The sequence below is a fragment of the Primulina huaijiensis genome, chromosome 17 (assembly GCF_012295235.1).
Source record: "Primulina huaijiensis isolate GDHJ02 chromosome 17, ASM1229523v2, whole genome shotgun sequence".
In the NCBI taxonomy this organism is placed as follows: Eukaryota; Viridiplantae; Streptophyta; class Magnoliopsida; order Lamiales; family Gesneriaceae; genus Primulina; species Primulina huaijiensis.
Window position 1 is genome coordinate 6,282,008 of NC_133322.1, and position 12,264 is coordinate 6,294,271.

Below are 12,264 nucleotides of genomic sequence, written 5' to 3' on the forward strand. Positions count from 1 at the left end.
GAAAACTCTCAATCCGAACCTANGAATCCAACTCAACCCGATCATTTTTTTTTCGGGTCCACTATCGGGTCCTATCCGATCTGACTCGAATCCGAAAACCTCAAATCCAAACCTAATTTTTTTCTGATTAAACCGTATCGGGTTGGTGGGTCGTGTACACCATATATATATATATATATATATATAAACGACGTTTGAAAGGATTAGTTTTATGGGTGGGATCACTAATAAAATACAAAAATGTGACTTCATCAAGTCTTGTGGGCTGGCCTGTCTGATTTTCATTAGCTGTATTCAACCGTAGAATATAAATTTAATAACTATTTTTTTCCACTTCCATATAAAGACTTGTGTACAAATATAGTGAGAGAGACCATAAGAAAAATAAATTTTTTTATTTGATTTTGTTTTTGTGTTTGTTTGTTTTTTTTTTTTTAAGTGCTAGCTTACATCAAGCCACCGATCACGCATTATTTCGATAATATGTGATAATTAAATTGACTGGAATGTCATCCATTGATTGTCTCATTTTTCTATTCTCATATTGTAAAAAATTATAATTTAATCTATTAATACCCATGAATGTAGAAAAGTATATACATAAAAATAAAAAATATCATTTGTAAAACTAGTTATTTTTAGTTTTATCATAATTTATTTTTGTTTAATTGCCAAGTTTTCAAATCAAATGATGATTTGTCATTTTTTTTTTTATATGTTCTCATGTTTTCTTACATACTGCATTAAATCAAAAAAGAAAAATTAATTCTATAAAACAAAAATTAAAAATTCAATTTTTTTTGAACTCAAATTCTACGAGAATGTTTGTTTCTTAAGTAGTATTTGCAAACGTTTAAAAAAATGATTATTGATTTTTTGTTTACAATTTTTTTTAAATTTTTAAAGAAAAATAAATATTCATTTTTTTAGTTTTATCCCTTAGTTTTGGTAAAATGCCACCAATCCTGATCTCGTACGCGCAAAGTCTTAGCAGCCAAGTAAACAAAATAGTAAAAAGTATGATCGTGTATGATCTATTTCTACGTTTGTTTACTATATCAAAATATCATTATGTTCAAAATTGTTTAGATATAATGTCACATTCGATAAATATTTAATGATATATGTGTGTAATAGAATGTATTCAATGTGTTCGAACGTATCTCACTTATGTATTAGAAATGATACACTTGACGAATGTTAGCTAAATAGATTGTGTTGGATGTAAGAGACATGAATCTGCCTCTCGGACCGATTCTTAAGAATCTCGCTTAGATTAACAAAAATAAGTAAAAATTTAACAGTTAAATTTCGTAAAATCGTAATTTTGACATTTTATTTCGCCACCATAATCCATATTTCGTTCTATGTTTTTTTTATTAATCATTGATCTGTTCTAAGTATAACATGCTGTGTTAACTGCTTCTGTCCAAAACTTTCAAAAAATACCAGAATCAGCTAGCATTATTCTTGTTGCCTCCTTAAGAGTTCGATTTCTTCGTTTTTAAACAATGAATACAAGAAAATTAAAATGTCAGTTATGTTATAAATGTATTCTTGTTGTAAGTGATTTTTCTTGATTAGATTTGGGATATTTGTGATCAAGATAAATATGTCAATATAATATGATTTGTATGTTGTAATTTTTTCTTATAAATAAGGTGATTGTGTTCAATGAAAATTGTATTATTGATTATTGATTCTTATGAATTCTCTCTATTCAGCTATATTTTTTAATTATGATTTATTATAACACATTATCAGTACGATGTTTTACCCAATTGAGAAAAAAGATAAATATCATTGTGTTGATAGTCCTGAAAAAGCACATGTTGTCGATATTCAATTATGTGAGATATTAGTTGGTGCTCTAGAAATAGCATAATTATAGTTATTTATACATTGGTGCCCATAAACTATCATGATTTTATAATATTGACGGCTCTAAAGTTATATTGAGAAATATTCACGATTAAAATCTGATATAAGATCTAATATATTGAGAATATAAAGAAATTTATGATCAAAATAAGATATAAGATTTATTATATTGAGAATCTAAAGAGATTCATGATTGAGATATGTTATGAGATCTGAATTAATCTATAAATATTATTGAAATAAATACATCAAATATCAAAGTGTATCAATATTATAAAGAAATATTGATCAAAAGATGCAAAATTGGATGACGTTAATACAAATTATTAATTTAAGATCCAAGATTTTGTAATTTTTGAATAATATTGACTATCTTTTTGATTGAATGAATTTTTGAAGATCTTATAAATAGAGAAATTCATTACAGTTTTTTAAAAAATATCGATATAAATATATAAAACTATCAATATTCGTAAAGAAGATGATTAAATATCTAAGATTTATAAAAAAAAATTATTGACATGCTGATTCAAATCATATGTTGATTGTTAATGTTTTTAAAGAAGCATGAAATATTATTTCACACTATTTCTAGTGAATTGATGTTCGATGATAAACTATATAGACTATTTAATAAAAATTATGAATGTGCGGTAGTGAGACTGCAACATCATCAGTTAAAAAAAGACAATAAATTGTAAATCAATGAATTGATATAATGGTTTATATTAGATAACGACAATTATGATAGCTTATTAGCTTATCCCTCTATGTAAATCACCCAATATTGGTGAGATGATTTATGAAAATTTGACTCATTTTATTTAGTTAATTATTAAACTAATTTAAGGCAATTTGAGTCATTTAACTATTTATCTGGCAAGCGTTTGAACTTTTATAGTGAATTAATTGATTCAAAGTTTTTTGTGTAAAAAATATTTGATCGAATTAACATTTGAATGATTTCATTTCTTGGAAAAAATGTTCGCTGATATTGATTAATATTTATTAAGATTTTAAAATAAGGACAAATCAAATTAAATAAATAATCGATTTCTTTAATTTTTTTGGTTGTACGTGGTTAATTGCATTTACTATTAACTTTGTTAGGTTTGTATTTTTGCTTCAACTGAATTTTAGAATATTATAGAATGTGTTTTTTTTATTCACATAAATTATTTTGATGACATAAAATAATTTATAAATTTTGTGAATTTATTCTAATGTCAATATATTGTATGAGATATTACATCAATTGGTCATGCACTTTGGTCTAATTTTTTTGATTTGAGAATTTTTTAATTTAAGGACATGTTGGGTTTTTAGATATTTATTTCCCAAATTTTGATTATGGATTTTATATTTTCTAATTTTGATTGTGGATATAAACTTTTACTTGTTTCAAATTTTTTTTTTGATTGAAATTAGACTCTTATTTTAAAGTGTTATTACTTTTTAAATGAATGATAAACTATTTTATTACATGTTGTTTTCTTATATTCTTTTGCAAATGTAGGAAAAAAATTCGATGTGAAATGACATTCGTGATATATGAATGTCATGGTTGAAGGTAAAAGACATACTTGATACATATAAGAATTTGAAAAGGTACGTCAAATCTCTCAATTTAAATTATTCGAAAATAATGATTAAATATTTTAATTATATTGTTTTTTGATTCAAAGCAAAAATAAAAAAAGACAAATTAATATTGAAAGTCTCTAATTAATTTTCTAAAGTGAATGTGCTAGTATCAATGGACACAGTCGATACACTGTGATTGATTAATTCTTCAAAGAAGAATAGTATATTATCTCATGTAAAGTTAAGCGTGCTTGATTTGGACAATTCTAGGATGGGTGACCCACTGGAAAGTTTCTTAAGATTCGTGTGAGTGAGGACATAAGCACGCTGGAAAGACCTGTCTTGATACAGTGAGGACAATCGTCGAATCTGAGGCGTTACAATATGCATATCAATTTTATAATTATAAATATATTAGTTTAATTTATTTATTTGACTCCAATCAAATATTAAGATCATTGATTTTGAGAATAAATGCAATCATATTTTGGGATATCTGAAACATATGTTGTAAATATTATGTCAATTGATTATTTGTTAAAAGTTATCGATTGTGTGATAAATTCACTACAATGAATCTCTTGAAGAGATAGTAAATATGTTTTATATATTTGGATCTTATAATCAAATGTTTTGAGTTAACAACAATGAGATTTTTATGAAGAAATATCTCATTTGTTATTCTTGTGAAACAATTTTTCCAACATTGAGAGGGAAGAAAATAGAAGCTAAAAGAAGATTATTGAGAACACATTGTCGTTTAATTTATTCGATCCCAAGTGTTATAAAGTGAACATAAAGTTCAAAGTTTAATTCTCAAGATACATTCTTTGGTCTTGTGTATAAGATCGAATATACTGATTAGCTTCATTAAAGTTCTAGTTGAACAATGTAAACATCTAATTGGAAGTTACGAAGAACCTTTTTAAAAAATATTAAACAAATATCTCAATGTCAAGAATAATGGAAGCTAGTCGTTCTGAAAGAAATCGATATCCTGTAAAACCATATCTTATTTTACTTACAAGTAAATGAAAAAAATGATCGACCAATTAATTCAATGAATTCAATTCGGATGATGTTATTCATGAAGAATAACAATCATATTAAAATATAATATTTCACAAATTATTTGAGATCAAAATTATATACTTATAGATACTTATTTTGCTCTCAATGTGTTTTTGTTATTATGCAAAATAATGAGCATCTAGAATTACAATTTATAAAAATTGTCAATAAAAATGGTTGACAAATGACAATATGAGCTAACTTTAATACATGATATATATTCGAATTATTACTTTTGAATAAGTTACTAAAATGATCGAATATTTAAAATATAAATTTATTATGAAAGACTTAAAAAAGACAATTATATCTAGAATGATGGAATAAACATTTCCTATAAAGAATATTTATCCATGAGTACTAAAATACTTTTATATTTATAAATCACATTCATTGATAATTGTTTGATAATTTGATTATCAAAATATCTTTTTGCCAACTTGAAGATGAAGAAAAGATATATAGCTTTGATCATATTTTAGGGCAATTTATGCATCATCATATCTCACAAATTACATTAGTGATGTATAACTATTTTCCAACTCAAAAAACACTACAACCAGTAAACCACAAAAGACTTCGAATTTACATAAAGAGATTTTAATACCCGGAGATAACGTGACTTATCTATTTATAAAATCATCACCTCCATCAACTTTTTATTAGAATTTTTCCATATGATTTTACTGTCAAAGTTTTAGCAAAAACAACTGTCGAGTCCCGATGAATTTCAAAGCATCCATCTTGCAAATCGATAATTTAACGAAACAGTTGCTATGGAAATAATCATATAAGGGAGATTGTTATAAATATATTTTTGTTGTAAATGATTATTCATATTTGTTTAGATTTTTTATTTTTGTGATCAAAATAAATATGACAAGATAATAAATACACAGATTTAACTTTTGTTATTTTACTTTATAAATGAGGTGATTGAAACATATGAATATTAACTCTTATGAATTCTCTATATTCATCTATATTTTCTATTATGATTTATAAAAAAAATTACATTTTTTAGGATATTAGCAAGGTAATTAGTTGGTTAAAAATCATATTTTTTCCTTTTAAATTCATATTTACTAAACTAAAAGATTAAAGTTTTAGTTGTGTAACTAGTTTAATTTATTAAATCTTTAAGACTTTTCATATAATCAAAATTTTAAATTTATTTTATGGTAATATTATTAAAAAAAATTAAGGTAATTTAATTTGAACTCAATATAATAAAAAAAATTAAGGTAATTTAATTTGAACTCAATAAATTTTAGATTATATATAAATTAATTCATTGATTCTATAAACTTAAAAAATAAATTAATTTTTGGCGCTGTGGAAACTTCAGCCATTGAGTGGGCGGCGCCACCGGGAACGATCTTCTCTGGACGCCGGAAACCGCCGAAAAATGGCTGAAAACATCATGATCGTGTTTGATTTCGACAGAACGCTGATCGATGATGACAGCGACCGATGGGTGATAACAAATATGGGTCTGACCAATTTGTTCCTTCAGCTTCGACACACTTTGCCTTGGAATAGTCTCATGGTATGCCATCTCTCTCTCACTATTAAATGCGATGTCAATTTGGTTTCTATACTTGCTTGAAATCTTTTGGTGTGTATGCATTTTCCTTTAGTTAGAAAACCCATTTGATTAAATAATAAAGTTTCGACCTTTAGTAGATATATTGAGAATGATTCTGTTGTTGTTGAATCCTTAGCTTGGTTTTTTTTCAGTTTGTATGATTTGGGTTTTTTTTTTCTCTATTAAATGTTTTTTTTATTGTTTTGTTTGCTCATGATTGAAGTTGCATGCTAGGTAAGGTTTTGAATTAGTGTCAGTTCTTGAGATTGTATTGTTAACATGAAATACTTGTGGATCCTTATTTTAAGAATCCAAGTTCTTGAGGTGAAATAATCTTGCCAGCACGGGTATTCTATATATCAAAAAAACTCAGGAAATATAGCCAGAGAACTGGATGTGATTTTAAATATATTGATAAGCTCCATGTCCTTCACATCCTTGATTATACACATAACTAAAGAAGATTACATCCGTATCAGTGGCTACCTTCTAAATCTTTCATTTCTAAGATATTAATTAATGAAGAAGAAAGAAATGTCTAATTTCAATATGATAAAGATGTTCGTTGGTGTCATCAGAATGAACAAAAAAGTCACAAAAATTGTAAAGACACAAAAATTAGCGTATAAGCACATCATTCAATACATGGGACTTTTTAGCATCATGTTACTAACATTATTCAAGATTTCAAGTCCATTTCCACTTAAGATATTTTCAGTTAATTTTGGACTCTGCTCTACAACTTTTCTTGCACAATTGGATTGTAAAATAAACCCTCTATTCTTGTAGGATAGGATGTTGGAAGAGCTTCACATTCAAGGGAAAACAGTTGATGATATTGCTCAGTGCTTAAAAGGGATTCCGTTGCATCCTCATGTCATCTCGGTGATTTTATCAGCTCATTCTCTTGGGTAATTACATTATTATTATTGAACTTTTTGTGAATGGTGTGACTTTAGATCTTGGATTCTATTCTTCTCTTGGTTTGAGATAGAAAGTGTAATGGTCAAATTCGCATGGCCACAGATGTGATTTGAAGGTGGCTAGCGACTCGAATATGTTTTACATCAAAACAATTTTGGAACATCACGGAATATACCATTGTTTCTCGGAGATCGTAACGAACCCTGTTCTCGTAGATAGCGGAGGTAGGCTTAGAATCTTCCCATGCCATGATGTAGCTTCATCTCATGCTTGTAACCTCTGCCCTCCTAATTTATGTAAGGTAATCTATATTTGAATCTAGCAACAATCCATTTATTGCCTTTTAATATTGGCATGTCACATCTTGCTTAATCAGTATTAAAATCATTTAAATGTATCACTTATAGTGAAATTGTTGTTTTATGCATTTTCTTAACATACAACCATTACAGTGTTCTAAGTTCATATCAGCACCAGGACAGCTCTCTTGTTCCAAATGGTGTTCCAATCTCCTTTTCCTATTGAGGCAAATGATTCGTCCACATAAACGGAAATATGTGTTATTCAACTAGATCACGGAATAAGAGATAGGAACATCATCTGGAACATAAATTGTAGATGGATGTCATTTATCTAAATATATAAAGTTTCAGTCACCAAAATATATGAAACAAGATATCGAAAGAATATATTTGGAAATAAAAAGTGGAATGTATCAGCATTACTATGATTTTCTCCGGCAATGATGTAAGTATACTTTCCTCAGGGTGTTGTAATCAAGAATGTATCAGGGGAATCCAAACTAGTTATATATGTGTATTTTTCTCGATAGTAATTTTGCTGGATTATGCCAACTAATTCTAGAGTATCTTCAAATGTTCGAAAATAAAGTTCCAATCATATGTCTACTAAATTTAACTTGTGTGGAGACTATGTATGATCTAACTATGATAAAAGTATACGACCATGTTCTTCTGTGTCAACACTCGGGCTGTAATCTTTGTAATTTCTTCTGAATGTAGGGTCGTGTGATTGATCGAATCCAATCTGAAACTGGGAGCAAGAGATTAATATACATAGGAGATGGCATGAATGATTTTTGTCCAACTCTGAAGCTTGTTGCAACAGACTGGGTTATGCCAAGAAAGAACTTCCCTTTATGGGGTCACATATCGAAAAATTTGGAACTTGTCAAAGCAAAAGTTTGTGAATGGAGCGATGGGGAAGAGTTAGCAAAGATCCTATACTCGATCTTATAATTGGTATCTAGAATGAAGACAGAATTATTTTGCTACGAGCCAAATGTACGTATTTGTTAAAGATAAACAACCGTTTAAGCAAGATGAACCTCGACGACTCATGTGAAGTCGTTCTGCGAACATCGACTGGCATAAAACACAGGCTTCATGTTGTTTGAGCTATTCATTCTAGAACAGATAGATGCACATGCTTGTGTGTGTAGCTTTCAATTAAATTTCGTAAGCTCAACTCTGTCAATGAGATAACTTGAAGTTATATATGTACTTAATCCAATGGATAGTTGTAAAAGTTAAAGATCTCTCATGGCAAATGGATTTCATTCTAGACTTTGAAGTTTGAACAACTTTGGATAATGTCATGTAAATTAAATCATTTTCAACCATTTTCCATTAAAAAAAATGGAAATGAATCAACAAATTTTAGCTGGCACATTGTATTTGATGTGCAAGAAACCAGTGACGATTCACCACTCAAGAATGTATCACACAGAGATCAAAAAACAAACATCAAGAATTAAAGGATTTACACTACGGTTTGTGGTGGTTTGGACTTAAAGAACACGCCCTACATCCACTTTGATATTGAGACACTTACACTAAAACCAAGTTGAAGTGTACATGAACAAAATACAAGATAGCTTTCAATCAGTAATGAAAACAACTATCCTCAGGTTTATTTTGACTATGACACACTCGAGAGCCTCACAACTATATTCTATCTCTCGTCTTTTAAGCCCTCAAATATGCGCAGATATATGAGCAGCCAAGACCAAGAGATTTCTGTTCTGGCAGTTAATTGATGTCCACTGAGTCTTGATTCCCTGTGGTTGTTCTCTGTTTCCCTACCATACGTATACACCAGATGGTTTATAACATCCCATACTAGATGGCAGCCCCTGATCAACTCATAATCGTACCAACTCCCTTCAAATCTCCACCTTGGTAAGCTTATGACCTCAAAATCACTTCCTTGGTCATGACCGACCTTCTTTCACCTTTCCAACACTTACTAAATCTATGAAATGTTGGAACTTGGCGCTGGATACAGGTTTAGTCAACATATCAACAGGATTGTCCTAGTTGACACCTTTTCCATTTCAACTTCTCCTTGCTCCACCAAGCTTCAAATGAAATGCATCCTGACATCAATATGCTTTGTTCTCTCATGGTGCATATGATTTCGAGTTAGACGTAGTGCACTGACTGTCACTGAATACTTAACTCTCAACCTTCGGTTCAGTAACTCTCCTAATAAGCCTTTCAACCATACTGCTTCTTTAGCAGCTTCTGTAATTGCCACATATTCAGACTTGGTTGTGGACAGAGCAACCACAAGATATAAATTTGATTTCTAGCTTATTGCATTTCTACCGAATGTAAAAAATGTATCCAGGGGTCGATCTTCTCTTGTCGAGGAGGACCTGCATAATCTGCTCTACAAAGCCTATTAGTTCATCCTCGATGTCTTCTTCCTATTAGTTCATCCTCGATGTCTTCTTTTCTGTCAAACCCACAGACATACACCCCTCAAGTACCTTAGAACCCACTTTATTACCTCTCAATGCACCTTTCCCGGCTTTGACATAAATATACTAATTAGGCTAGATGCATAAGCAAGGTCTGGTCTTTTTTTTTTTATAATGAAATACTTCCATTAAATTACGTAAAAAGAGTAGTACAGGTACAACCAGACTGAAACAAAGACATAGTTCTTAACGTCAAAATACATATTACACATCATCCATGACATATATTGCACTCGGAATACAACGATAAATTAAAATATTGATCTTCTTAATAATAGCGTCAACATCCGGCTTTTCGTTTTCAAAAATCGCCCTATTCCTCGTGTTTCAAACATGACATATCGTAGCTGCAGGTGCCATACATCTCATCTTGTTAATCGTTGAGGCCTTGGTAAACACCTCAAAAGGCTTTGAGAACAGCCGTTGCCGATCCCGTACCTTTCTTCATTCTCAACCAGTCTCTAACACCATCCCATATCTTCTTCGAAATCCTGCACCTGAAGTAAATGTGGTCGTTGGACTCCTGTGTGTGAGGACCTGAAATTCCAGCAGTAGTTAGCATTTTCAGCAGTAGTTAGCATTTCAGCAGAAGCTAATAAATCCAACAGCAACTAATTTTCAGAAGCTGACATCTTTCCAGCAGATAGAATCCAGCAGACAGAAAAAGTTCAGTAGCGAGATTCCAGCAGATAAGCTACTGATTCAGATTAGAGCTTGTAACTAAAGCATTTATCATGGAATAAAGACTGTTAATGGCACATCATGACATATTATGGCCATTAATAGGGAGTCCAACAGTCATATTTCTTCATATAAATAACACCCTCAATCTCTGAAATTGTTGTTACAGAAGTCTTGAATTATCAGTTGAAATTAGAGCTAAGAGAGTGCATTTTTGGGAGCAGTAGAAACCAGTAGCGAGAACAGCAGATTCTAGACTTCAACTGAAATTTCTAGCAAATTACAGTAAGTGGGCTTATGTATAAATATCTTGAAATTAGCTTGATAATTCCTGCTTTATGTATTTCTGATCTCTGATTTTTGAAGCACTGGAACTTAGTGAACTAATGGTAGGAATATATATTTTGAAACAATTCTGAATTCTGATTTCTGATTTCTGGCATCACCCCTTAGATGATAGAACATATAGGGGACTGATATCAGTTTAGCCACGAAATTCACGAACGTGCTCAGTGCTGGCTTATTTAATTTTTGAATTCTGATTTCTGTTCTGAAACCTGTGATTTCCGAATACTGATTCCTGTTCTGAAAGTAAGAGTTTCTGTATATTATTGGTATTACTGTTTTCTGTTAAAATGGTTTTGAAAACTGGGAGTTATTCCCGCCCCCACTTATTGAGTGACAATCATATCACTCACCCACCAAACCCATATCAAATAAGAACGAGGAAGAATTATTAGAAGAAGAAGAGCAGAACCAGTTCTGGGGCTGGTGAAGAAAACTGTGATTTCTTAATTCTAATTTATGTTTTCCGTTGTATCTGTTAATGCATTGTTATGTCTGGTTTTACATTTCCGCTGTAAAACATTAGTTATCGAGTTGTAGCAGACAATGTAATATTCAGTGTTATGAATAAAAAGACTGGTTTTTGAATTTTGTACTTCTGAGGCTTGTTGTTTTTCAAATGTAAATTTGAGAGCAACGCCGATGTCGACCAACCCCGTCCGTGGTACGTGACACTGTGCATCACTACACAACACACATGAATTATCCAGAACAAACCCAAGTCTATCCCGAGTAAGAAACTTAGAGTGTGCAAAGGCCCAAAGCGCAAACCGGTGCTTTGGTAGGATGAAGGACTTTGATATCAGAGGTTTCCATGACCATCTTCCCTTTTTGTGAACAAAGAAATCATACGCAAACTTAAGATCTGTCGTGCCATTAAACCAACGATCAAGGCAATAAAAATAGCCGCATCAATTGAGCCAAGAGTACCTTACCTTTGAAACACACAGCATTATCAAATCAACCACTCGACTGTGGAAGCACATTTGAGTCGAATATTTATTATTTTTAAAATTTTGGATTGGATTTCTAAATAAATCAAATAATAATTGTTTTATACAGTTGATGCTATAAGAACATACGTTACCCGAAATCAAGGAATCTTGAGTGAACACGTCAATCCAGATGAACATGTGCTCTTTCTGTAAGAAATATGACACATGTTAAAAGAAGTATCGTGTAGGAATTGACGACGGCCATTGCCTATATATTTTGACAAAACTTGTGTACGCAACCTCAACTTTAGAAAATTGAGATGCGTACACATTTCTTCTTTTGACATTCAGACTCTCGATTTTTCTCGTTGATAGTATGATATGCCTATAAATAGAGACGATTGATGTCCCTAAGCACACACGCCTCATAAGAAATATACACCATCTACAGAGAGCGTGAAGTGCTTAGA

At 30.6% G+C, this 12,264-nt stretch overlaps 1 protein-coding gene across 1 annotated transcript; it reads left to right on the forward strand.

Annotated features, from left to right (window-relative positions):
• The first annotated feature begins 5,843 nt into the window (after window positions 1–5,843).
• On the forward strand, window positions 5,844–8,632 carry LOC140962394 (thiamine phosphate phosphatase-like protein). Its single transcript, XM_073421260.1, has 4 exons — window positions 5,844–6,085; window positions 6,914–7,035; window positions 7,151–7,349; window positions 8,071–8,632. The coding sequence occupies exons 1-4, from the start codon at window positions 5,945–5,947 to the stop codon at window positions 8,305–8,307; spliced, it is 699 nt and encodes a 232-aa protein (XP_073277361.1). The 5' UTR covers window positions 5,844–5,944; the 3' UTR covers window positions 8,308–8,632.
• Window positions 8,633–12,264: the final 3,632 nt, after the last annotated feature.